Source organism: Mustelus asterias, chromosome 27 (assembly GCF_964213995.1).
Source record: "Mustelus asterias chromosome 27, sMusAst1.hap1.1, whole genome shotgun sequence".
NCBI classification, from domain to species: Eukaryota; Metazoa; Chordata; class Chondrichthyes; order Carcharhiniformes; family Triakidae; genus Mustelus; species Mustelus asterias.
In genome coordinates, this window is record NC_135827.1 from 33,419,290 (window position 1) to 33,445,159 (window position 25,870).

The 25,870-nt window shown below is 46.7% G+C and overlaps 2 protein-coding genes across 2 annotated transcripts in view; one reads left to right on the plus strand and one right to left on the minus strand.

The window, feature by feature from the left end:
- Positions 1-25,870, plus strand: part of c2cd2l (c2cd2 like) — a 663,422-nt gene that overhangs the window by 321,761 nt on the left and 315,791 nt on the right. The gene's annotated exons all lie outside the window — the stretch shown is intronic.
- Positions 1-25,870, minus strand: part of dscaml1 (Down syndrome cell adhesion molecule like 1) — a 601,890-nt gene that overhangs the window by 57,209 nt on the left and 518,811 nt on the right. The window contains exon 23 of the mRNA XM_078198958.1: positions 17,443-17,541. Within this exon, the coding sequence (XP_078055084.1) occupies positions 17,443-17,541 (99 nt within the window). The remainder of the gene's footprint in view (positions 1-17,442; positions 17,542-25,870) is intronic.

The following is a 25,870-nucleotide window of genomic DNA, read 5'->3' on the forward strand; positions in this document are numbered from 1 at the left end:
CTAGAACTAGGGGGCATGGCCTCAAAATAAGGGGAAGCAGATTTAGGACTGAGTTGAGGAGGAACTTCTTCACACAAAGGGTTGTGAATCTGTGGAATTCCCTGCCCAGTGAAGGAGCTGAGGCTGCCTCATTGAATGTTCTTAAGGCAAGGATAGATACATTTTTGTAAAGGAATTAAAGGTTATGGTGAGCGGGCGGTAAGTGGAGCTGAGCCCATGAAAAGATCAGCCGTGATCTTATTGAATGACAGAGCAGGTTCGAGGGGCCAGATGGCCTACTCCTGCTCCTAGTTCTTATGTTCTTATGTCAGCTCAGTAACTGCCGACACAGCCAAGAAAGTTGGCTGCTCTGAACTCCATGTGTGAATGCAGTGATCGTTAGTCAGAGGGGGGCACAAACAAAATTGTGTGTCTGTTTCAGAGTCGATATTCCCTTTCATCCCGTTAGCTTCCTAGAACCCTAGAAAATAAAGCCACGACCTCTTGACTGTAGCTGGAATGTTACACTCAGCTATAGAGTTTAGGTTTGCCATTTCTCTTCGACTCAACAGCGATGGATAATTCAAGTTGATCTGGACGCTACGTTGTCAATGAACTGCACAATATCAGTTTGTATTTCCAAGTGTATAGAAGATTGAGGGGTTATCTAAGTGCTTATAGGGGAGGCAGTGGCGTAGTGATATTATCACTCGACCAGTGACCCAGGGTAATGCTCTGGGGACCCAGGTTCAAATCCCACTACGGAATTTGAATTCAATAAAAATCTGGAATTAAAAGTCCAATTATGACCATGAAACCGTTGTCGATTGTCGGAAAAACCCATCTGGCTCAATAATGTCCTTCAGGTAAGGAAATCTTTTGTCCTTACCTGGTCTGGCCGACATGTATATCCAGATCTACAGCAATGTGGATGGCACTTAAATGCCACTCAGTTGAAGGGCAGTTAGGGATAGGCAATAAATACAGGCCCAGCCCGCTGATACCCACATCCCATGAAAGAATAAAAAAACAACTATTTGATAGGATAGATATAGGGAATGTATTTCCAATGGTGAGAGAGTCAAGGGGCATAATCCTAAAATCAGGAATCACTTTTTCATGGACTGGAAATCTGGAATTCTCTCCCCAAGAGACTATGGATGCTGGGGCAATTTGCACCTTAATCATAGATTCATAGAATCCCTACAGTGAAGATGGAGGCCATTCAGCCCATTGAGTCTGCACTGACAACAATCCCACCCAGGCCCTATCCCCAGAACCCCATGTATTTACCCTGCTAATCCCCTCTCACTAAGGGGCAATTTAGCGCGGCCAATCAACCTAACCCGGTAAAAGCTAAAATACTGCGGATGCTGGAATCTGAAACAAAAACAGAAATCTCAGCAGGTCTGACAGCATCTGTGGGGAGAGATGAGAGCCAACGTTCCGAGTCTGGGTGACCCTTTGTCATCTTTGGAGGAAACCGGAGCACCCGGAAGAAACCCACGCAGACACGGGGAGAACGTGCAGGCTCCGCACAGACAGTGAGCCAAGGCCGGAATTGAACCCGGGGTCCCTGGCGCTGTGAGGCAGCAGTGCTAACCACTGTGCCCACCCTGCCGCCCCATTAAGACTGAGACCGATTGATTTTTGTCAGGTATACGGAGCACAGACAGAAAATAATGGAGCTGAGATGCAGATCAATCGCAGCGCGGGTTTGAGGGATCAAAGGGCCTACTCCTGGTCCGACAGAATGACCATTCATTATTCCTAATGTTACGGATCAGTCCAATTAAATATACATTTTCAATTAAGTCTCTGCTGAATGGAACTCCATTCTGGAGTCAGACCTCCTCTGAGTAACTTGCCTGGTCTTCAGCCCATACTCCAGCTAATCTTTCAAAATGCCAGGAATGCTAAGGGTTAAGTGTAGCTCAATTCATTCCATAGCAAATGATAATATTATAGTTACACGGAATACCCTTGTTGTTTAAATTCAACCAACTCCAGTAAATAGTATATTATATTTAAAGAGATTCAGGCTCTGTGCTGAATCAATGCGGCAATGGGATAAAATCCCTTCCATTAATTTTCTGTTGTGATATATCAAAACCTTACACTGGCACTCATTTCCTGACGACAAACCATACATTATGTTGTCACATATTTGTGACACTTCTGTGCCAACCTTTCCCACTGTAAATTCCTGTGTCCAAATTGATAATGGAAACTGTCTACATAAACCTTCACATTGTAATTACATCTTCCATGATAGCGCAGCGACACTTATGCCTCCTATTATAGCTGGTCTACTGAGCTTGTCTCATGTTGTATTGCACAGGGTGACCCCACTCCCCACCACCCCCCGCAACGCCCCCGCCCCTGATGAGTGATACAGCTTCAAAAGGGACAAAAAAAAAGTCTTGGTCAGTTCAGGGAAAAGAATCATAGGAAATTTCTCTCTGACTGTCCAAAGGCAAAATTAAAACAAATTCCATAAGGGACAACCCTAATGAAAGTGGGGAAGGTTTTTGGGGAGGTTTTAATGTTAAGAATCAGAATTGTACAGTGCAGAAGAGGCCCTTTGGCCCATCAAGTCTGCACTGCCAAGTGAGAAACACCTGACCTCTCACCTAATCCTATTTACCAGCACTTGGCCTTGAAGATATTTTTCCTCACATTCCCCCTAAACCTCCCTATCCTTCATCTTGAACCAGGTTGATTCCGGGGTGGCGGGACTGATGTATGAGGAGAGATTGATTCGCTTGGGATTGTTTTCGCTGGATGAATGAGGAGGGAGGATCTCATAGAGACTTATAAAATTCTAACAGGACTAGACAGGGTAGATGCAGGGAGGGTGTTCCCGATGGTGGGGGAGTCCAGAACCAGTTGCCACAGTCTGAGAATTCACGATAGACCATTTAGGATGGAGGTGAAGAGACATTTCTTCACCCAGAGAGTGGTGAGCCTGTGGAATTCATTACCACAGGAAGAGGTTGATGACAAAACATTGAATGTATTCAAGAGGCGGCTGGATGTAGCACTTGGGGCGAATGGGATCAAAGATTATGGGGAGAAAGCAGGATTGGGCTATTGAGTTGGACGATCAGCCATGATCGTGATGAATGGCGGAGCAGGCTTGAAGAACTAAATGGCCTCCTCCTGCTCCTATCTTCTATGTTTCTATGTCCCCTTGTGACTGGCCCTTCAAATAAGGGGAATAGCTGCTCCCTATTCACTCTGTCCATGCCCCTCGTAATCGACCGGGTCACCCTTCAGTCCAACGAAAACAACCCAAGCCTACCCAACCTTTCTGGGTGAAGGATGTTTAAAACACAGTCCGGGGGAGGGATTTACCTATTCTTTGCGAAGGATTTTCATTGCCATTCTAACAAGTCAGTGCACGACTGAGGGATTACCCATCCATTTCTCCTACCGTGCGAGGAGACAATGGCTACACAGTTTTCTCAATGGGCCCAACTAATCCCTTGCATTAGGAGATTGTAGTATTCCTTGTTATTTATTGGATTGTCCTAGAAACTTGTTTCAGTATTTTGAGGGCGGAATTTTCCCTTCCCGCCTGCCAAAGGAATCAGTGTGGACGGGGGGGGGGTGCTATGCAAAAGTCCGTTGACCTCGGGTGGGATTTGCCAGTCTTGGGGCGAATGTGGCTGGAAAATCTCATCCTAGGCATTTTCCATAGCCTTGTGGCACTGATTATCAACCTTTACAGACTCATGCATCACAACATAGATGAGGGAAAGGCAGTGGCTGTTGTATACATGGACTTCAATAAAGCCTTTGACAAGGTACCTCATGGTAGACTGGTACGAAAGGTGAAGTCACATGGGATCAGAGGTGAGCTGGCAAGATGGATACAGAACTGGTTTGGCCATAGAAGTCATGATGTGGAGATGCCAGCGTTGGACTGGGGTAAACACAGTAAGAGTTTTAACAACACCAGGTTAAAGTCCAACAGGTTTATTTGGTAGCAAATGCCATTAGCTTTCAGAGCGCTGCTCCTTCGTCAGATGGAGTGGATATCTGCTCAATATATCCACTCCATCTGACGAAGGAGCAGCGCTCTGAAAGCTAATGGCATTTGCTACCAAATAAATCTGTTGGACTTTAACCTGGTGTTGTTAAAACTCTTACTGTGTTGGCCATAGAAGACAGAGGGTAGCAGTAGAGGGGTGCTTTTCTGAATGGAAGGCTGTGACTAGCGGTGTTCCACAAGGATCAGTTCTGGGACGTTTGTTCGTCGTATATATAAATGATTTGGAGGAAAATGTAGCTGGTCTGATTAGTAAGTTCGCAGATGACACAAAAATTGGTGGAGTTGCGGATAGTGAAGAGGATTGTCAGAGGATACAGTAAGATATAGACTGGTAAGAGACTTGGGCGGAGAAACGACAGATGGAGTTTAATCTGGACAAATGTGAGATAATGCATTTTGGAAGGTCCAATGCATGTAGAAATTATACAGCAAATGATAGAATCCTTAGGAGTATTGACAGGCAGAGAGATCTGGGCGTACATGTCCACCGATCACTGAAAGTGGCAATGCAAGTGGATAAGGAAGTCAAGAAGGCATACGGCATGCTTACCTTCATCAGTCGGGGCATTGAGTATAAAAATTGGCAGGTCATGTTGCAGTTGTACAGAACCTTAGTTCGGCCTCATTTAGAATATTGTGTACAATTCTGGTCGCCACACTACCAGAGGATGTGGAGGCTTTGGAGAGGGTACAGAAGGGGTTTACTGGGACACTGCCTGGTCTGGAAGGTATTAGCTATGAAGAGAGGTTGGATAAACTCAGTTTATTCTCACTGGAAGGACGGAGGTTGAGCGGTGACCTGATAGAGGTTTACAAGATTATGAGTGGCATGGACAGAGTGGATAGTCAGATGCTCTTCCCGAAGATAGAAAGGTCAAGTGTCCAAAGATGTGCAGGTTAGGTGGATTGGCCACGCTAAGTTGCTCCTTAGTGTCCAAAGATATGTAGGTTAGGCGGATTGGCCATGCTAAATTTCCCTGTAGTGTCCAAAGATGTGTAGGTTAGGTGGTTTGGCCACGATAAAATCTCGCCCTAGGTGGTTTGGCCATCTCATCCCCATGGGTTGTGGGGATGAGATGGTTGATGGGCCTGTGTAAGATGCTCTTTCGGAGAGTCAGTGCAGACAGCCAAATGGTTCCTTCTGCACTGGAGGAGATTCTATGGATGCTATGCTTGTCATCACATGACTTCTTGCCTCCAGCTTCCCTTCCACCACACCGAGGCCATCAGTTGCTCAGCATGCCTATCCTCTCCCACTGAAGTCGGAGATGAGGAGAATTTTTTTCTCTCAGAGGGTCTGTCGAATTCTCTTCCCTGGGGGAGCAGTGGAGGCTGCTGAGTCATTGAATGCTTTTAACAGATAGGGTTTAGATTGACGAGACTGTCAAAGGGTACTGGGGAGTAGACAGGAAAGTGGAGTTGTGACCACAGTCAGATCTCCACAGATGGTGGAGCATGCCGGAGGGACAGGATGGCCAAATCCAGCTCCGAATTCGCATATTTGAATCGAGATCACTCTTCCATTCCTGGAGGCTCCAGGGCAAAACTGGAGGGTTGGCAACCCAACTTCTCCACTAACCTAGTAAACATCTTGAAGAACTCAGCTAAGTTGGTGAGACACAAGGAGCTTCTATTCTCCAACCAACACTGTGGCTGGAATTTTACCGCCACGGGAATCGGAGCAGGCGAGGGGTGGACCATGGAAAGGTCCGTTGACCTCAGGCAGGAAATTCCAGTTTTGGGGCATACGAGGCAGTAAAAGCCCGCTCTATGTCTGCAACAGATTAGAGATGCAATAGAGGTGCTCTAAAAAGGAACATTTACACAAGTTTGCAACCACGTTCAGGGTGGCACGGTGGTTAGCACTGCTGCCTCACAGCTCCAGGGACCAGGTTCAATTCCCAACTTGGGTCACTGTCTGTGTGGAGTTTGCACGTTCTCCCCGTGTCTGTGTGGGTTTCCTCTGGGTGCTCCGGTTTGCTCCAAAGATGTGCGGGTTAGGTGAATCGGCGGTGCTAAATTGCCCCTTAGTGTCCCAGGATGTGTAGATTAGAGGGATTAGTGAGGGATCATAAAAGGGATCATAGAATCCCTACAGTGCGGAAGGAGGCCATTCGACCCATTGAGTCTGCACCGACCACAATCCCACCCAGGCCCTATCCCCATAACCCCATGCATTTAACCTAGCTAGTCCCCCTGACACTAAGGGGCAATTCAGTGGGGTAAATATGTGGGATTACGGGGTAGGGCCTGGCTGGGATTGTTGCCGGTGCAGACTCAATGGGCCGAATGGCCTCTTTCTGCCACTTGTAGGATTTCCATGACATTAAAAATTAATCACAAATATCCGAATGTAGCATGGGCATCCTGATTCCTGTTCTCTGAAGCTCACGTGTTGCCAAATTGACTCAAGCTTCCATCATTAGTCCTCTGGACAGTTCCCTTACTTTAACACAAAGCAGTGGTTGTAGTTACCCATTGATTGGTTTAAGTCCATGTAAAGAGATCCTTATTTAAGTAACTCCTGTGGGAGCTCTCTGAAATGTTCAGCTTTGTACTGGATTACCAGAGTGCTAGCAAAAAAAAAAGTGCCTTACATTTTACAGGATATTCATCAAACAGTAAACAAGCACGCTTACAGCAAGGTCATCAACTGCCGCAGCAAAGGAAATTACTACAGAATCATCCTTATAATTTTGTCTATTTTGTGGCTTTTTGCCAAATAGCTTTTTGAAAATCTAAACAAACGAGGTCGACCAGGCTACCTGCATCCACGCCAACCGCAGAGTTTGGGGGATTTAGTTTCAGCTCCCGTATAAAGGGATAGTGGGCAAATTTCACCTTTACCCTCTACTGCGGTGGTACTGTGAGGCTGTGTTGCTTTTCCCTGCCCCTCCTTCTGTTGGATGCCCGAATACTAGCACAAGAAGGGCCAAATGGCCTCCTTCTTTAAAGTTTATTGATTAGTCACAAGTAGGCTTACGTTGACACTGTGTGGTAAACCACTGTTAGCTTATTGCCTGCGTGTGGGACAAGCCTGGACACGTCCCTGCCGGCCCTGCCCGGGACTCCTCCCCCCCCCTGGTCCAAGTATAAAGGTGACTGCCCCCCACCCCCCTGCCTCAGTCTGGACCAGTTCATCGGCATGGGTGTGCTCCAAGTCTTTTGCTAATAAAAGCCTATTTGTTCTTGCATACAAACTAGTCTTTGCTCGATTGATGGTGCATCACCCTGCAATGAAGTTACTGTGAAATCCCCTAGTCACCACGCTCCGGCGCCTGTTCGGGTTCACTGAGAGAGAATTGAGCATGGCCAATGCACCCTAACCAGCATGTCTTTCGGACAGTGGGAGGAAACCGGAGCAGCTGGAGGAAACCCACGCAGACATGGGGAGAACGTGCAGACTCCGCACAGACAGTGACCCAAGTGGGGAATTGAACCCGGGGGGGGGCTCTGGTGCTGTGAGGCAGCAGTGCTAACCGCTGTGCCACCGGGGCTCCTATGCACCATTTACATTCAGTGGAATGAAAGCCATAATTTTTAGTGCAACCCAGGGCGCCTGTCCTAACCTCAGAGACTTTGATAGGGGTAAGGAGTAGGTAACCTCAGTGGGCACCTGTGCCAGGGATGTCCATGTCTTGAATTTCTGTCCCATTGATCCATTTCCAGTTCAAACCTGCTGACAGGTCACAATTTTAAACCAGAAATTGCGCTTCATTAGCCTGCAATTTCACTACCCAATCATGTCAATAAGTGGTGAGTAAGGAACAAAACTTCTATCCCATGTGCTTCCAACAAGTAGCCATCGAACCATAGAGTTCCTACAGTGCAGAAAGAGGCCATTTGGCCCATTGAGTCTGCCCCAACTCTCTGCAACAGCATCTTACCCAGGCCCTATCCCCATAACCCCACGCATTTACCATGGCCAATCCACCTAGCCAATACACCTTTGGACACTAAAGGGTAATTTCTTACAGCCAATCCACCTAACCCACACATCTTCGGACTGTGGGAGGAAACCGGAGCACCCAGAGGAAACCCACGCAGACACAGGGAGAATGTGCAGACTCCACACAGACAGTGACCCAAGCCGGGAATCCGGGAATCTTCCGGATGCTCTGGTTTCCTCCCACAGTCCAAAGATGTGCAGTTCAGGTGGATTGGCCAAGCTAAATTGCCCCTTAGTGTCCAAAGATGTGTATGGTGGACTAAAGGTGGGGTTACGAGAATAGGACAGAGTTGGATACTCTTTCAGAGAGTTGGTGCAGAGTTGTTGGGCCAAATGGCCTCTTTCTACAATGTAGGGATTGTACGGCTAAGCTCTTAAGTGGCCCCTAATTAGTACTTAACAGCCTCCGTTGAGTTGGCCTCTGGGTATCTGAGCCTCCCAGCCTTTGGGATAATTATATCGATCCAGGAAAGCAACAGACACTTTGCCACAGCACCATCCACTCTACTCCACCCAACCCCCTTCCCCCCTGGCATTCCTCCCATTTACAAGGCACCCTACCACTGACTGCCACCCGCCCTCCAGCCCTGTGGATGAGATTAACTTCTGCCAATGTGTGAAAATCCCAACAGGGCAAGCTGTGAAATCAGAATTTATATATTTCTTAATTTTGGGGGGCTGGCGCTCTAAGAAATGACCACAAAAGCCTCCAGGACATCAGAAAAACCCAACTGGTTCACTAATGCTCTTCAGGGGAGGAGGCCCACTGTCAGCACTCGCTCGGTTTACACATGACTTCACGCCTGCACAGTAAGGCTGAACTCCCTGACACCCGGTGCAAGCTCATCTTGTTAGAGACAACAGCTATAAAAGTACAACAGGAATAAAACTGAGTGGATCACCATGTCCTGAGCATCACACCAGAAGGTCTGAGACAATCGCGGTCTCATCAATCTTTCAAAGAAGCACAAAGAATAATACAGCACAGGAACAGGCCCTTCAGCCCACCAAGCGTGCGCCAATTCCTAATCCTTATTTAGTTCCACTAGTTATTGCCCATACCCAGTTTCCCTCTGTTCACCTCCCATTTTGTGTCCATCAAGATACACCTTGAACGTTGCTAACGTGCCCGCTTAAGGGATCAAGGGATATGGGGGGGGGGGGGGGGTGGAATCAGGATATTGAATTTTATTAGCCATGATCATAATGAATGGTGGAGCAGGCTCAAAGGGTCTACTCCTGCTTCTAGTCTCTCTGTTCCCCCGCCTCCATTGGCATTGTGTTCCAGGCAACCACCGCCCTCTGCAAAAAACATTCTCCGCACATCTCCCCTAAACTTTCCCCCACCCACCTTGAACCTGCGCCCTCTCGTAGTCAACCTTTCCATCCTGGGGAAAAAGCCTCTGACTATCCACCCTGTCTACGCCTCTCATAATTCTGTAGACCTCTATCAGGTCACTCCTCAGCCTCCGTCTTTCCAGTGTAAACAATCTGAGTTTATCATTTGTATCATAGCACTCATGTCGAGAGGGCTAGAATACAAGAACAAGGATGTACTTCTGAGGTTGCATAAGGCCCTGGTCAGACCCCATTTGGAGCATTGTGAGCAATTTTGGGCCCCGTATCGAAGGAAGGATGTGCTGGCCTTGGAAAGGGTCCAGAGAAGGTTCACAAGAATGATCCCTGGAATGAAGAGCTTGTCATATGAGGAACGGTTGAGGGTCTGTCTCTGGGTCTGTCCTCATTGGAGTTTAGAAGGATGAGGGGGGATCTTATTGAAACTTACAGGATACTGCGAGGCCTGGATAGAGTGGATGTGGAGAGGATGTTTCCACGAGTAGGAAAAACTAGAACCAGAGGGCACAACCTCAGGTTAAAGGGACGATCCTTTAAAACAGAGATGAGGAGGAATTTCTTCAGCCAGAGAGTGGTGAATCTGTGGAACTCTTGGCCGCAGAAGGCTGTGGAGGCCAGGTCATTGAGTGTCTTTAAGACAGAGATAGATAGGTTTTTGATTAAAAAGGGGATAAGGGGCTATGGGGAAAAAGCAGGAGAATGGGGATGAGAAAAATATCAGCCATGATTGAATGGCGGAGCAGACTTGATGGGCCAAGTGGCCTAATTCTCCTATGTCTTATGATCGTATGGTCTATGGTCTTATCAAACCTCTCTTCATACCTAAAACCCTCCAGACCAGACACTGATGTGAGAGAAGTCGGCATCATTGCCAGGCTGCCATTTATTGCTCAATTCTAGTTGCTCTGAGAAGATTAGAGTAAATCTTTGCCATATCTATCTCTCAAACAGCAGGCGCCTGAGTTGGGTAAGTGGATGGAATGGTTGCCTGTTTATCTTCATGAGTTCACACTGAAACAGAACCATAGCTCGCAACAAACTGTTAAACTGAGTTTAAAAAAAAGTACTCCTGGCACTAAATCAGGTAAAGACCATCAGTCCAGGTTGGCCAAGCAACAGTGCTGGTTGCTTTACAGTTTAGTCATTTTCCTTTTAGCCTGTGGGCAACCCTGTGGCAAAACCTCGAGACTATCCTCTGGATTCTCATCACAAAAATTCAGAGCTTACTTGGTTCAGAGAGATGCAGTGAATGGAGTCAGAAAGGGAATTCATGCCCCTAAGCAAAGCCCAGGGCATACTGTAGAAAATATACAACTAAAATATTACAGGGAAGGGCAGTCCAGGGCTTCAACTGCTCCAACTCAATGCGTTAACACCTCGGTGGTTGTTTTTCAGACTGAACATTGCTAAAGAGCCAATATAAATACAAGTATTTCTCTATATAGGTAGGTCCTTCTCCCCACCAAGTTTAAAGCTTATTTATTAGTGTCACAAGCTTACATTAACATTGCAATATAGTTACTGTGAAAATCCCCTAGCCGCCACACCCGGTGCCTGTTCGGGTACACTGAGGGAGAATTTAGCACGGCCAATGCACCGAACCAGCATCGTCTTTCGGACTGTGGGAGGAAACCGGAGCACCCGGAGGAAACCCACGCAGATTTGGGGAGGATGTGCAAACTCCACACAGACAGTGACCCAAGCCGGGAATCGAACCAGGGTCCCTGGCACTGTGAGGCAGCAGTGCTAACCACTGTGTCACCGTGCCGCCCCTTCTCCTGTATTCTCCTGTAACTTCTCCTGTATTCATTCCACCCAATTGAGCCAATATCCCCAGACACAGGAATCTCTGTCTACACTTCCTGCTGCCTTGGCAAAGCAGCCAGCATAATCAAGGACCCCTCGCACCCCGGACATTCTCTCTCCCACCTTCTTCTGTTGGGAAAACGATACAAAAGTCTGAGGTCACATACCAACTGACTCAAGAACAGCTTCTTCCCTGCTGCCATCAGACTTTTGAATGGACCTACCTTGCAACCACTGGTGGTTGTAGAGGGATGTTTTTCAAATTGGAGGCTAGTGACCAGTGGTGTGCCTTAGGGAGCAGTGCTGGGTCCACTGTTATTTGTCATTTATATTAATGATTTGGATGAGAATATAGGAGGCATGGTTAGTAAGTTTGCAGATGACACCAAGATTGGTGGTATAGTGGACAGTGAAGAAGGTTATCTCAGATTGCAACCGGATCTTGATCAATTGGGCCAGTGGGCAGACGAATGGCAGATGGAGTTTAATTTGGATAAATGCGAGGTGATACATTTTGGTAGATTGAACCAGGACTTATTCAGTTAATAGTAGGGTGTTGGGGAGAGTTACAGAACAAAGAGATCAAGGGGTACAGGTTCATAGCTCCTTGAAATTGGAGTCACAGGTGGACAGAGTGGTGAAGAAGGCACTCAGCATGCTTGGTTTCATTGGTCAGAACATTGAATACAGGAGTTGGGACGAATTGTTGAAGTTGTACAAGACATTGGTAAGGCCACACTTGGAATACTGTGTACAGTTCTGGGTCACCACATTATAGAAAGGATATTATTAAACTCGAAAGAGTGCAGAAAAGATTTATGAGGATGCTACCAGGACTTGATGGTTTGAGTTATAAGGAGAGGCTGGATAGACTGGGACTTTTTTCTCTGGAGCGTAGAAAGCTGAGGGGTGATTTTATAGAAGTCTATAAAATAAGAAGGGGCATAGATCAGCTAGATAGTCAATATCTTTTCCCAAAGGTAGGGGAATCTAAAACTAGAGGGCATAGGTTTAAGGTGAGAGGGGAGAAATACAGAAGTGTCCAGAGAGGCAATTGTTTCAAACAGAGGGTGGTGAAGAGTGTCTGGAACAAGTTGCCAGAGGTAGTAGTAGAGGCGGGTACAATTTTGTCTTTTAAAAAGCGTTTAGATAGTTGCATGGGCAAGATCAGTATAGAGGGATATGGGCCAAATGCGGGCAATTGGGACTAGCCTAGGGGTTAAAAAAAAAAGGGCGGCATGGACAAGTTGGGCCGAAGGGCCTGTTTCCATGCTGTAGACCTCTATGACTCCATTAAGTTGACCTTTCTCTACACCCTAGCTATGACTGTAACACTATATTCTGCACTCTCTCATCTCCTTCTCTATGAACGGTATGCTCTGTCTGTATAGCGCGCAAAAAACAATACTTTTCACTGTATACGGCTACATGTGACAATTATAAATCAAATCAAGTCAAAAGGAATGTCTGAAGCACTAACACTGCTCTGAGATGGAGCAAAACCTTCAACATTAAGATGTCCTCCTTGGCTTTTCTGTGCTCAATTTCAAATGCATGGCCTTAAATGTTACAGGTTGATCTTTTTAGCCAAATGCTCTGCTGATTTGATTTGATTTATTATTGTCAAATGTATTGGGATCAGTAAAAAGAATTGCTTCTTGCGCGCTATACAGACAAAGAACACCGTTCATAGAGTACATAGGGGAGAAGGAAAGGAGAGGGTACAGAATATAGTGTTACAGTCATAGCTAGGGTGGAGAGAAAGATCAGCTTACTACATGGTAGGACCATTCAAAAGTCTGATGGCAGCAGGGAAGGAGCTGTTCTTGAGTCGATTGGTATGTGACCTCAGACTTTTGTATCTTTTTCCCAATGGAAGAAGGTGGAAGAGAGAATGTTGGGGATACATGAGGTCCTTGATTATACTGGCTGCTTTTCTGAGGCAGCGGGAAGTGTAGACGAAGTCAGTGGATGGGAGGCTGGTTTGCGTGATGGACCGATGTTCATTAATCCGTTTCTGGAGGGGTTGGGATATTCTGAGTAATGCTAAAGGACCTGAATCTCAATTTTAACATGGGGCCAGATAAGCGTGGGACTGAGCGGAGAGAAACAAGCTCACCCAGTTCACAATCTGAGACTCAAATCCTTTTAACTCCCAGACCTCGTGTAAATGGACCAGACTCAACTTCTGCCCCTCACCCACTGACAATTACATAAAGTTGGTGGGCGGGAACATGGCAAGCATGGCAACAGGCTGCAGCCACGGATCCAGAGTAATGCCTAAAGGAAGAGTGGGGAGGGGGGAGATCGTCAGGTGACCGCTGTCATCAGAGAGAAATCCCGGGCTACATTTTCTCGCTCAGAGGAATTTTGTTGGAAGAACTTCTGCTTACCTTATCAGTGAGGAGATGGGGTGACGGTGGCATTAAAAAAAAAATTCATTCGTGGGACATGGGCGTCGCTGGTGGGCCAGCATTTATTGCCCATCCCTCGCTGCCTGGGGCAGTTGAAAGTCAACCACATTGCTGTGGCTCTGGAGTCACATGTAGGCCAGAACAGGTAAAGTTAGCAGATTTTGTTCCCTAAAGGACATTAGTGAACCTGGTGAGTTTTTCCGACAATGGTTTCATGGTCATCAGTAGATTCTTATTTCCAGATATTTTTTATTGAATTCAAATTCCACCATCTGTCGTGGCGGGAATCGAACCCGGGTCCCCAGAACGTTAGCTGAGTTTCTGGATTAATAGCCTAGCGATAATACCACAAGACCATCACCTCCCCATAACAATGCATAGTGGTGATGTCACTCTGGAAATAGTGATCCAAAGCCCCAGGCTAAAGCCCTGGGACCTGGTTTCTAATCCCACCTTGCAGCTATAAAATCCAGACTATAAAGCTAGTCTCAGTAATGGTGACCATGAAACTCTAATCGATTGTTGTAAAAACCCATCTGGTTCACTAATGTCCTTTAGGGAAGGAAATCTGCCATCCTACCTGACCTGGCCTACAAGTGACTCCAGTGCCACAACAATGTGGTTGACTCTGAATCACCTTCTGAAATGGCCTAGTGAGCCACTCAGTTGAAGGGCAATTAGGGATGGGCAAAAATGCTGGCCTTGCCAGCGACATCCACATCCCCTGAATGAATAATAAATTAAAAAATCAACCAGGTCTTTAGGTTAGGTGGATTGGCCATGCTAAATTGCCCTTAGGGTCCAAATGTGCAGGTTAGGTGGATTGGCCATGCTAAGCTGCCCTTAGCATCCAAAGATGTGCAGGTTAGGTGGATTGGCCATGTTAAACTGCCCTTAACGTCCAAAGATAAGTAAGTTACGTGAGTTGGCCATGCTAAACTGCCCTTAGCATCCAAAGATGTGCAGGTCAGCGGGATTGGCCATGCTAAATTGCCCCTTAATGTCCCAAGATATGTAGGTTAGGTGGATTAGCCATGGGAAATGCACGGGGTTATGGGGATAGGATGGTGTTGGGAGGGTTCTGGGCCTGGGTGAGATGTTCTTTCAGAGAGTACATGCAGACCTGATGGGCCAAATGGCCTCCTTCTGCACTGCAGAGATTAATTCTACACCTGGTTCACCTGCCTTGTACAAGGATATTTCTAATTGGCGCGAAAACACATGTTAAAAGGTCGAGTGGTACAGGTCCAGCAAGGAAAAGGAGAGTCTCCTTCCCATCTGGAGTAAGGGGCTAAACTCAAGGCTCAATAATCAACTGGACCTTTCCACCAACTCTTTGCTTCCATCTTTTTTAGAGTAATTGATGAGCCTAGCTTCTAAACCTAATTGAACAGGAGAACCCAGCTACAGAATATAACACAATTTAATTGGGAATGACAGGGGAAATGGAAACAAAGGGTTAAGACACCACTAGGGCCATCCTATCCAAACCATTGCACAGTTTTTCTCTTCTGGGACGATTAATACCTAAGAAATCGTGTGGCAATTTCTTCTCTGTAATTACACGCACCACACTATAGCCTGAACAGGGACGAAGCCACTTGCTGCATATTGCTTGCACGCACAGTTTTTAATAACAGTGATCCAATTAAGGGAAAAGTTTATCAACAAGACAAATTTGAAAGGAAGGGATTTGAGTGATGGGTGTAGGTAATTAATTGTGCGCTTGTAATTAATTGCTGGGATGGTCTCACTGCTTCTCTGCTGTCCTTGCTGCTATATTTCTGCAGCTGTTTGTTGGTCTATGTATTCAAAAGGTAATAATGTTATCCCTACACAGGAAATTACTGCTGAATGGCCTTTTGTCTAATTCACCGCTAGAGGATTAATAATAAAGAAAGGTTCGCGCTTTACAAACTGTTTACTTCTTTAGTACTGAGCAGTATCTTCAAGAACTTCATAGAAATTTACAGTCTGAAAGATGTGCTGGTTAGGTGAACTGGCCATGCTAAATTCTCCCTCAGTGTACCTGAACAGGCGCCGGGGTGTGGCGACTAGGGGATTTTTACAGTAACTTCTTTGCAGTGTTAATGTAAGCCTACTTGTGACACTAATAAATAAACTTTAAACTGAAATTTATAAAATTCTAACAGGGTTAGAGAGGGTAGATTCAGAAAGAATGTTCCCAATGGTGGGAGAGTCCAGAACTAGGGGTCACAGTTTGAGGATAAGGGGGTAAATCTTTTAGGACTGAGGTGAGGAGAAATTTCTTCACCCAGAGAGTGGTGAATGTGTGGAATTCATGACCACAGAATGTAGTTGAGGCCAAAACGTTGTTGATTTCAAGAAGAAATTAGATATCGCTCTTGGGGCTAAAGGGATCAAGAGATATGGGGGTGGGGGGCGGGACGCGGAATAAGGATATTCAATTTGATGATCAGTCATGATCATAATGAATGTCGGAGCAGGCTCGAAGGGCCAAATGGTCTACTCCTCTTATAGTTTTGATGTATCTATGTTTCTAACTCATTCCACAGGTAGATGTCAGGGAACACAGGTTTTTATTACAGTCTTACTCGCTCCACAGTCCAAATGACAACTGGCCTCTCAGGGCAGATCACCCCACACCCTGGATCATAGAATCCTTATAGTGTAGAAGGAGATCATTCAGCCCATCCTGCCTGCACCGGCAACAATCCCACCCAGGCCCCATCCTCGTAACCCCACGTATTTACCTTGTTGGTCCCTCTGACACTAAGGGGCAATTTAACATGGCCAATCAACCTAATCCACACATCTTTGGACTGTGGGAGGAAACCGGAGCACTCGGAGGAAACCCACGCAGACACGGGGAGAACGTGCAGACTCCACACAGACAGTGACCCGAGGCCGGAATTGAACCCGGGTCCCTGGCGCTGTGAGGCAGCAGTGCTAACCGCTGTGCCACCCGCCAGGGTCACCTGACCTGCTCCCCCTTAAAGGGGCTACCCCCAATATGCATAACACAAACCACCTTCGGAGTTGAGAAGCGGGTGTGAGCATTCCCATTTTTCCTGCCCTGGGGGGGTCACGGTCTGGCCCCACTTACCCCTCCCCACCCCCCAAGGCCAGAAATAGATTGGTGATGGCAGAGTGGAGTGGATCATGACTCCAGTTGGGGGGATTGTGCTTGCTGAAGATGAATTGAAAAATCAAGCAGCTGGTATCTCCAAAGCCATGAGTAATACAGAAACAAGTGTAAAAAGGAATTCTGTTTTATTTGGAATCATAATTTTAACCTAACCAGTGGGCGGACAATCTGCTTGATATTCCTATCCGTTGACTTTGAAGGAGAATGAAATCAGAAGGAGTTTAGTTATTCTCTTATCGGATGAGGGTATCACTGGCAGAGGCAGCATTCGTTCCATATCCCTACTTTATAGATGAACAATAGAAAGCATCCTATCCAGTTGTATCACGGCTTGGTATGGCTCCTGCTCTGGCCAAGACCGCAAGAAACTACAAAGGGTTGTGAACGAAGCCCAGTCCATTACGCAAACCAGCCTCCCAACCATTGATTCCTGGCTTGGGTCACTGTCTGTGTGGAGTCTGCACGTTCTCCCCGTGTCTGCGTGGGTTTCCTCTGGGTGCTCCGGTTTCATCCCACAGTCCAAAAGATGTGCTAGTTAGGTGCATTGGCCATGCTAAATTGTCCCTCAGTGTTACCCGAACAGGCGCCGGAGTCTGGCGACTAGGGGATTTTCACAGTAACTTCATTGCAGTGTTAATGTAAGCCTACTTGTGACACTAATAAATAAACTTAAAGCTTAAACAGGCTGGTCTTTCAAAGTACAGATGGGGAGCAAATGGTAGCAAGGTCTGGCACAAATAGCTGCACCTACCTCTGATGGAGCTGCCACCATTGTCACCGGGAATCCAAGCCAAGGTAATAGTGGAGGATGAGGTTCTGGACACCGTCAGACGAGGCTGGTCAGGTGGCACTAGGAAAGGGCACATAAATGGTCGATGAAATAATAGTCCAGAGTAACTATTTACAGCAAATGTAACTAGTGGCACAGCAAATTCATAAACAGTCCTTTCATTTACAGATCATTTCTTTTCATCCGAACCAATTCACTGCTAGAGGATTAATAATAAAGAAAGGTTCGCGCTTTACAAACTGTTTACTTCTTTAGTACTGAGCAGTATCTTCAAGAACTTCATAGAAATTTACAGTCTGAAAGATGTGCTGGTTAGGTGGATTGGCCATGTTAAATTCTCCCTCAGCGTACCTGAACAAAGCCCAGTCCATCACGCAAACCAGTCTCCCACCCGTTGACTCTGTCTACACTTCCCGCTGTCTCAGGAAAGCAGCCAGCATAGTTAAGGACCCCACGCATCCCGGACATTCTCTCTTCCATCTTCTTCCGTCGGGAAAAAGATATAAAAGTCTGAGGTCACATACCAACTGACTCAAGAACAGCTTCTTCCCTGCTGCCATCAGACTTTTGAATGGACCTATCTCATATTAAGTTGATCTTTCTCTCCACTCAAGCTATGACTGTAACACTACATCCTGCACCCTCTCCTTTCCTTCTGCACTATGTACTCTATGAATGGTATGCTTTGTCCGTATAGCGCACAAGAAACAATACTTTTCCCTTTATCCCGATGCATGTGACAATAATAAATCAAATCAAAAGCCAGATTGAAGGGATAAGAAGCTGGTTGTAAGGGTCCAATCTGAAATGGGCTAAAGCGGTTCTTGGAAGTCTTAATTCTCGGCAAATTATTTGGCTTTAATCGAGCAGGTCAAGGTTATGGAGGGTGTAGAGTGGAGATCGGCTGGATTGTTACTGAGGGAGAGAGACTTCAGTTCTGCGGAGATGAGAAGGATGGTCTACACCTTAATCAGAAGGGGACCAATATCCTGGGGGGTAAATTTGCTAAGGCCATGCAGGGAGGTTTAAACTGATTCGGGGGGGGGGAGGGATCCTGAGTAGTGGGGCTGAAAGTGAGGGATGCATGGATGGGGACTGCAATGCACGGCATTGCAGAGGTGGGGTGGAGCAGGGTTTGAAATGTGTATACTTCAATGCCAGGAGTATTCGCAATAAAGTGGGTGAACTTGCAGCGTGGATCAGTACCTGGGACTTCGATGTTGTGGCTATTTCAGAGACATGGATAGAGCAGGGGCAGGAATGGATGCTGCAGGTCCCGGGGTTCAAATGTTTTAGTCGAAGTAGGGAAGGAGGTAGAAGAGGGGGAGGGGTAGCATTATTGGTCAGAGATTGTATCACAGTGTCAGAGAGGAGGTTTGATGAGGACTTATCTGTTGAGGTAGTATGGGCGGAGATTAGAAATAGGAGAGGAGAGGTCACCCTGTTGGGAGTCTTTTATAGACCTCCTAAAAGTTCTAGAGAGGTTGAGGAAAGGATTGCGGAGTCAATCCTGCTTAGGAGTGAAAGTAATAGGGCAATTGTTATGGGGGATTTTAACTTGACTAATATTGACTGGAATTGTTATAGCTCTAGCTCGTTAGAGGGGTCAGTTTTTGTTCAAAGCGTGCAGGAAGGTTTTTTGACTCAGTATGTAGACAGGCCAACTAGAGGTGAGGCTATATTGGATCTGGTGCTGGGAAATGAGCCAGACCAGGTGCTAGACTTGGAAGTTGGTGTGCATTTTGGTGATAGTGACCACAATTCGGTTACGTTCACCTTAGTGATGGAAAGGGATAGGCATGAACCTCGGGCCAGTGGTTTTAGCTGGGGGAAGGGTAATTATGAGGCTATTAGGAGAGAATTAGGAAACATAGGTTGGACTAGGAGATTACAGGGACTGGGAACGTCCGACATGTGGAGTTTTTTCAAGGAGCAGCTACTGCGAGTCTGTGATAGGTATGTCCCTGTCAGGCAAGGAGGAATTGGTAGGGCTAGGGAACCGTGGTGCACCAAAAAAGTTTCTTTGTTGGTTAAAAAGAAAAAGGAGGCTTATGTTCGGATGAGACGTGAGCACTCGGGTAGTGCACTAGAAAGCTTTAGATTGGCTAAGAGGGAGTTGAAGAGCGAGCTTAGAAGGGCTAAAAGGGGACATGAGAAGACTTTGGCGGATAGGGTTAAAGAGAATCCTAAGGCGTTCTATAGGTATGTCAAGAACAGAAGGTTGGTTAGGGCAAGTTTAGGGCCAGTTATAGATGGCAGAGGGAAGTTATGTGTGGAACCGGAGGAGATTGGTGAAGCATTGAACCAATATTTATCTTCGGTGTTCACGCAAGGGGACATGAATATAGCTGAGGAGGACACTGGGTTGCAAGGGAGTAGAATAGACAGTATTACAGTTGATAAGGAGGATGTGCAGGATATTCTGGAGGGTCTGAAAATAGATAAATCCCCTGGTCCGGATGGGATTTATCCAAGGATTCTCTGGGAGGCAAGAGAAGTGATTGCAGAGCCTCTGGCTCTGATCTTCAGGTCGTCGTTGGCCTCTGGTATAGTACCAGAAGATTGGAGGTTAGCGAATGTTGTCCCATTGTTTAAGAAGGGGAACAGAGACTTCCCCGGGAATTATAGACCGGTGAGTCTCACTTCTGTTGTCGGCAAGATGTTGGAAAAAATTATAAGGGATAGGATTTATAGTTATTTGGAGAGTAATGAATTGATAGGTGATAGTCAGCATGGTTTTGTGGCAGGTAGGTCGTGCCTTACTAACCTTATTGAGTTTTTTGAGAAAGTGACCAAGGAGGTGGATGGGGGCAAGGCAGTGGACGTGGTATATATGGATTTTAGTAAGGCGTTTGATAAGGTTCACCATGGTAGGCTTCTGCAGAAAATGCAGATGTATGGGATTGGGGGTGATCTAGGAAATTGGATCAGGAATTGGCTAGCGGATAGGAAACAGAGGGTGGTGGTTGATAGTAAATATTCATCATGGAGTGCGGTTACAAGTGGTGTACCTCAAGGATCTGTTTTGGGGCCACTGCTGTTTGTAATATTTATTAATGATCTGGATGAGGGTATAGTTGGGTGGATTAGCAAATTTGCTGATGACACCAAAGTCGGTGGTGTGGTAGACAGTGAGGAAGGGTGTCGTAGTTTGCAGGAAGACTTAGACAGGTTGCAAAGTTGGGCCGAGAGGTGGCGGATGGAGTTTAATGCGGAGAAGTGTGAGGTAATTCACTTTGGTAGGAATAACAGATGTGTTGAGTATAGGGCTAACGGGAGGACTTTGAATAGTGTGGAGGAGCAGAGGGATCTAGGTGTATGTGTGCATAGATCCCTGAAAGTTGGGAATCAAGTAGATAAGGTTGTTAAGAAGGCATATGGTGTCTTGGCGTTTATTGGTAGGGGGATTGAATTTAGGAGTCGTAGCGTTATGTTGCAACTGTACACAACTCTGGTGCGGCCGCACTTGGAGTACTGTGTGCAGTTCTGGTCCCCACATTACAGGAAGGATGTGGAGGCTTTGGAGAGGGTGCAGAGGAGGTTTACCAGGATGTTGCCTGGTATGGAGGGGAGATCCTATGAGGAGAGGCTGAGGGATTTGGGATTGTTTTCGCTGGAAAGGCGGCGGCTAAGAGGGGATCTTATTGAAACATATAAGATGATTAGAGGTTTAGATAGGGTGGATAGTGATAGCCTTTTTCCTCTGATGGAGAAATCCAGCACGAGGGGGCATGGCTTTAAATTGAGGGGGGGTAGTTATAGAACCGATGTCAGGGGTAGGTTCTTTACCCAGAGGGTGGTGAGGGATTGGAATGCCCTGCCAGCATCAGTAGTAAATGCGCCTAGTTTGGGGGCGTTTAAGAGATCCGTAGATAGGTTCATGGACGAAAAGAAATTGGTTTAGGTTGGAGGGTCACAGTTTTTTTTTTTAACTGGTCGGTGCAACATCGTGGGCCGAAGGGCCTGTTCTGCGCTGTAATGTTCTATGTTCTATGTTCTATGTTCTATGATTGAGGGGCTGGGTTTGTTCTCTTCATGGCAGAAGTGGTTCGGAGATTTAATGGAGGTATTCACAATCATGAGGGGGTTTTGATTGAGCAAATAGGGAACAGTGGCTTCCACTGGCGCGTGGGCTGGTAATGGAGGACACAGATTTAAGGGATAGATGAATGTGCTATGATCTGGAACTCATTGCCTGAAAAGGTGGGGGAGCAGATTCGATAGTAACTCTTGAAAGGAATTGGATAAGTACTCGAAGTGGAAACAGTTGAAGGGCTATGGGGAATGGGCAGAGGTGGGGGGCTCATTGAAAGTTATTTTGAAAGAGACAGAACAGATACAATGGGCCGAATGGCCTCCATCTCTGCCACCTGGTTTTAAACCAATCGACAGCATTGATCCTGAGATCAATCCTCCATCACCAAATAAAATTTTGAAAGCAAAACTCAATGGGAATATGTCCTCATGAACTAAAGCTCTTGGAACGAAAGGGATCAAAGGAGATGGGAGGCAAGAGGAATCAGGATATTGAATTCAATGATCAGCCATGATCAAAATGAATGGTGGAGCAGGCTCGAAGGGCCGAATGGCCTCCTCCTGCTTCTAGTTTCTATCTTTCATAAGAGAAGATGGTTTTATAACAAACCAAATATGCCGCATTGCACTTTCAGAGGTTTTATACTCAATATGATGATCAAAGATCCCCAATGTGTTTCTTCCTCAGACACATAGGGTGGGATTTTCCAGCCACACTTGTCCCGAAACCAGAAAATCCTGCCTGAGGTCAACAGACCTTTCCATTGTACGCCCCTCGCCTGCTATGATTCCCGTGGCAGGTGGAACGGGAAAATTTGCCCCAAAGAGCAGGATTTTCTGGTCATGCTTGCCCCAAGACTGGAAAATGTCGCCTGAGGTCAACGGGCCTTAGAGTGGTCTGCCCCCCACTCTGATTCCCGTGGTGGGTGAGCCAGGAAAATTCCGCCCATAGAAATACATTGAATTTAAAGTATAGGCTATTCAACCCTACTGGTTTTAACTGGTATTTATGCTCCACAGGAGTTATCTCACCACCCCCCGCCCCCCCCCCCCCGTTTCATTGAACTCTGTCAACATCAGCTTCAGTTTTAAATCATAGAATCCCGACAGTGCAGAATGAGGCCATTTGGCCCATCGAGTCTGCATCAGCCACAATCCCACCCAGGCCCTATCCCCGTAACCCATGTATTTACTCTAGCCAGTCCCCCTGACACCAAGGGGCAATTTAGCATGGGCAGTCCACCTAACCCACACATCTTTGGACTGTGGGAGGAAACCGGAGCACCGGGAGGAAACCGGAGCACCAGGAGGAAACCGGAGCACCCGGAGGAAACCCACGCAGACACGGGGAGAATGTGCAGACTCCACACAGACCATGACCCAAGGCCGGGAATTGAACCCGGGTCCCTGGCGTTGTGAGGCAGCACTGTGCTACCACTGACACCACATTGTCATTGCTAAAGTCTAGAATCATAAGATTATCTACTAATTTTAAGATCATTTCATCAAGATCTCGAACTCATCTCCACATCTATTCTCATTCTTTCCTCTGGCATTTTTCAAGTGTTTAATCTTGGGGTTACCTATTTGCTTGGCTACATATCCAGCTTACTCTGAAATGCATCTATGTCATTCCCCTCAACTACCCCCTGTGGTACCATGTTCCGCAGTCTCATCACACTCCGGGAAAAGAAGTTTCTTTTGTATTCCTTCATGGATTTATTAGTGACTACATGACACTTAAGAGGTCTTGTGGTGCAGTGGGTAGCGACCCTGCCTCTGAGCCAGAAGCCCTGGGCTCGAGTCCCACCCTAGGACTTGATGGCCATGGAAAGCATGTTCGTAATGCCGTCAAACAAGTTGCTTGTGTCAACCTGCAAAAATACTTCCACCATACCAATGGCTGGTGGTAAGAGAGAAGTCTCACAACACCAGGTTAAAGTCCAACAGGTGTATTTGGTAGCAAAAGCCACTAGCTTTCGGAGCGCTGCTCCTTTGTCAGGTGAGTGGGATTTCAGTTCACAAACAGGGCATATAAAGACACAAACTCAATTCACAAAATAATGGCTGGAATGCGAGTCTTTTACAGGTAATCAAGTATTAAAGGTACAGAAAATGTGAGTCTGTAAATTTAAGACTTGATTACCAGTAAAAGACTCGCATTTCAACCATTTTGTAAATTGAGTTTGTGTTTACCCCAGTCCAACGCCGGCATCTCCACATCATGGTAAGAGAGAGACAGACTCCTGGTTAGCCACGCTGAATGCGGAGTGGTGACCCTCAAGCCATAAGTCCCTGGCAACAGACTAGCGATCTGTTCTAAAAATTTCTAGCTGCAGAAACAGATGAAAGTCTGACTTACCACACCACTAGGGAAGAGAATTGGAACATTACACTTATGACCCCTAGAGTTAAGGGCACATGACGATTGGAATGTAACCAAACTCCTTGGTTATTTTTGAAACCAAACAACATACTGCAGAAGGGCATGTAAGTGGGGTGGTGAAAAAGGCATATGAGACACTTGTCTTTACCAATTGAGGCATAGATTACAAAAGCAGGGAAGTCATGTTGGAGTTGTATAGAACTTTCGTGAGGCCACAGTTAGCGCACCGTGTGCAGTTCTGGTCACCACATTATAGGAAGGACGTGATTGCACTGGAAGGGGTGCAGGGAAGATTCTGCTATGCTGCCTGGGATGGAACATTTAAGTTATGAAGAGAGGTTGGATAGGCTTGGGTTGTTTTCATTGGGTGTGGAGATGCCGGTGTTGGACTTGCGTTGTTTTCATTGGAGCAGAGAAGGCTGAATTGAGGTGTACAAGATTATGTGGGGCACGGACAGAGTGGATAAGGAGCAGCTGTTCCCTTAGTTGAAGGGTCTGTCACAAGGGGCCATAGGTTCAAGGTGAGGGGCAGGAGGTTTAGGGGGGATCATAGAAATCATAGAAACGCTACAGTGCAGAAGGAGGCCATTCGGCCCATCGAGTCTGCACCGACCACAATCCCACCCAGGCCCTACCCCCACATATTTTACCCGCTAATCCCGCTAACCTATGCATCTCAGGACTCTAAGGGGAAATTTTTAACCTGGCCAATCAACCTAACCCGCACATCTTTGGACTGTGGGAGGAAACCAGAGCACCCGGAGGAAACCCACGCAGACACGAGGAGAATGTGCAAACTCCACACAGACAGTGACCCGAGCCGGGAATTGAACCCGGGACCCTGGAGCTGTGAAGCAGCAGAGCTAACCACTGTGCTACCGTGCCGCCCCATGGGATGTGAGGAAAAATGTTTTTACCCAGAGAGTGGTCTGGAATGCGCTGCCTGGGAGGGTGGTGGAGGCGGGTTGCCTCACATCCTTTAAAACATACCTGGATGAGCACTTGGCATGTCATAAGATTCAAGGCTATGGGCCAAGTGCTGTTAAAGGGTATTAGGTGGGAGGTCAGGTGTTTCTCACGTATCAGTGCAGACTTGATGGGCCGAAGGGCCTCTTCTGCACTGTATAATTCTATGATTCTATGCTGGTTAACAGTAATGCTGCTGGGACAGGCATGAGGAGAAAAATCATCTAATTTCCTTGCTCCTGATCACAGTCTGGTGTTTGATAAAGGCAGAGTCAGGCTTGATGATGGCACGGTTTACAAACTCGCACTGTAGAGCTACGTTCACACAACTTGTGCCGAGTACCAAAAGGTAACTTTATACCTTTGGAACCATACTCATCAAAGGGAGGGAATTGGGAGAAAAGTATTTTAAAATGAAATAATTGTGCATGTTATAATACTAAAAGGTAAGGGGACTGACCAAGGCTGTCACACAGTGCAGAGGTCCACATTACCAGGCAAACCAATTGAGTTTCACATGGCATGATCCCTGAAGCTTTATCGCCTCGATTCAACGCAACTGGTTATCTATTCATTTCCATGTGATGGATAGTATTATAGGATGCTTAAAGTACAGGGGACCATTCGATCCACCACGTGGGACGTCATGGTGGCACAGTGGTTAGCACTGCTGCCTCACAGCGCCAGGGACCCGGGTTCGATTCCAGCCTTGGGTGACTGTGTGAAATTTGTGCATTCTCCCCATGTCTGCGTGGGTTTCCTCTGGGTGCTCTGGTTTCCTCTGACACTCCGGAAATGTGCATGTCAGGTGGATTGGCCATGCTAAATTGCCCCCTAGTATTCTAAAATGCGTACTAGATGGATTAGCCATGGGTAATGTGTGGTGTTACAGGAATTGGGCGGGGGAGAGGTCCTGGGTAAAATACTCTGTCAGAGAGTTGGTGGGTTGAATGGCCTCTTCTATATTCGAGGAATTCTATGTGTGTGCTGACTCAACAGGTC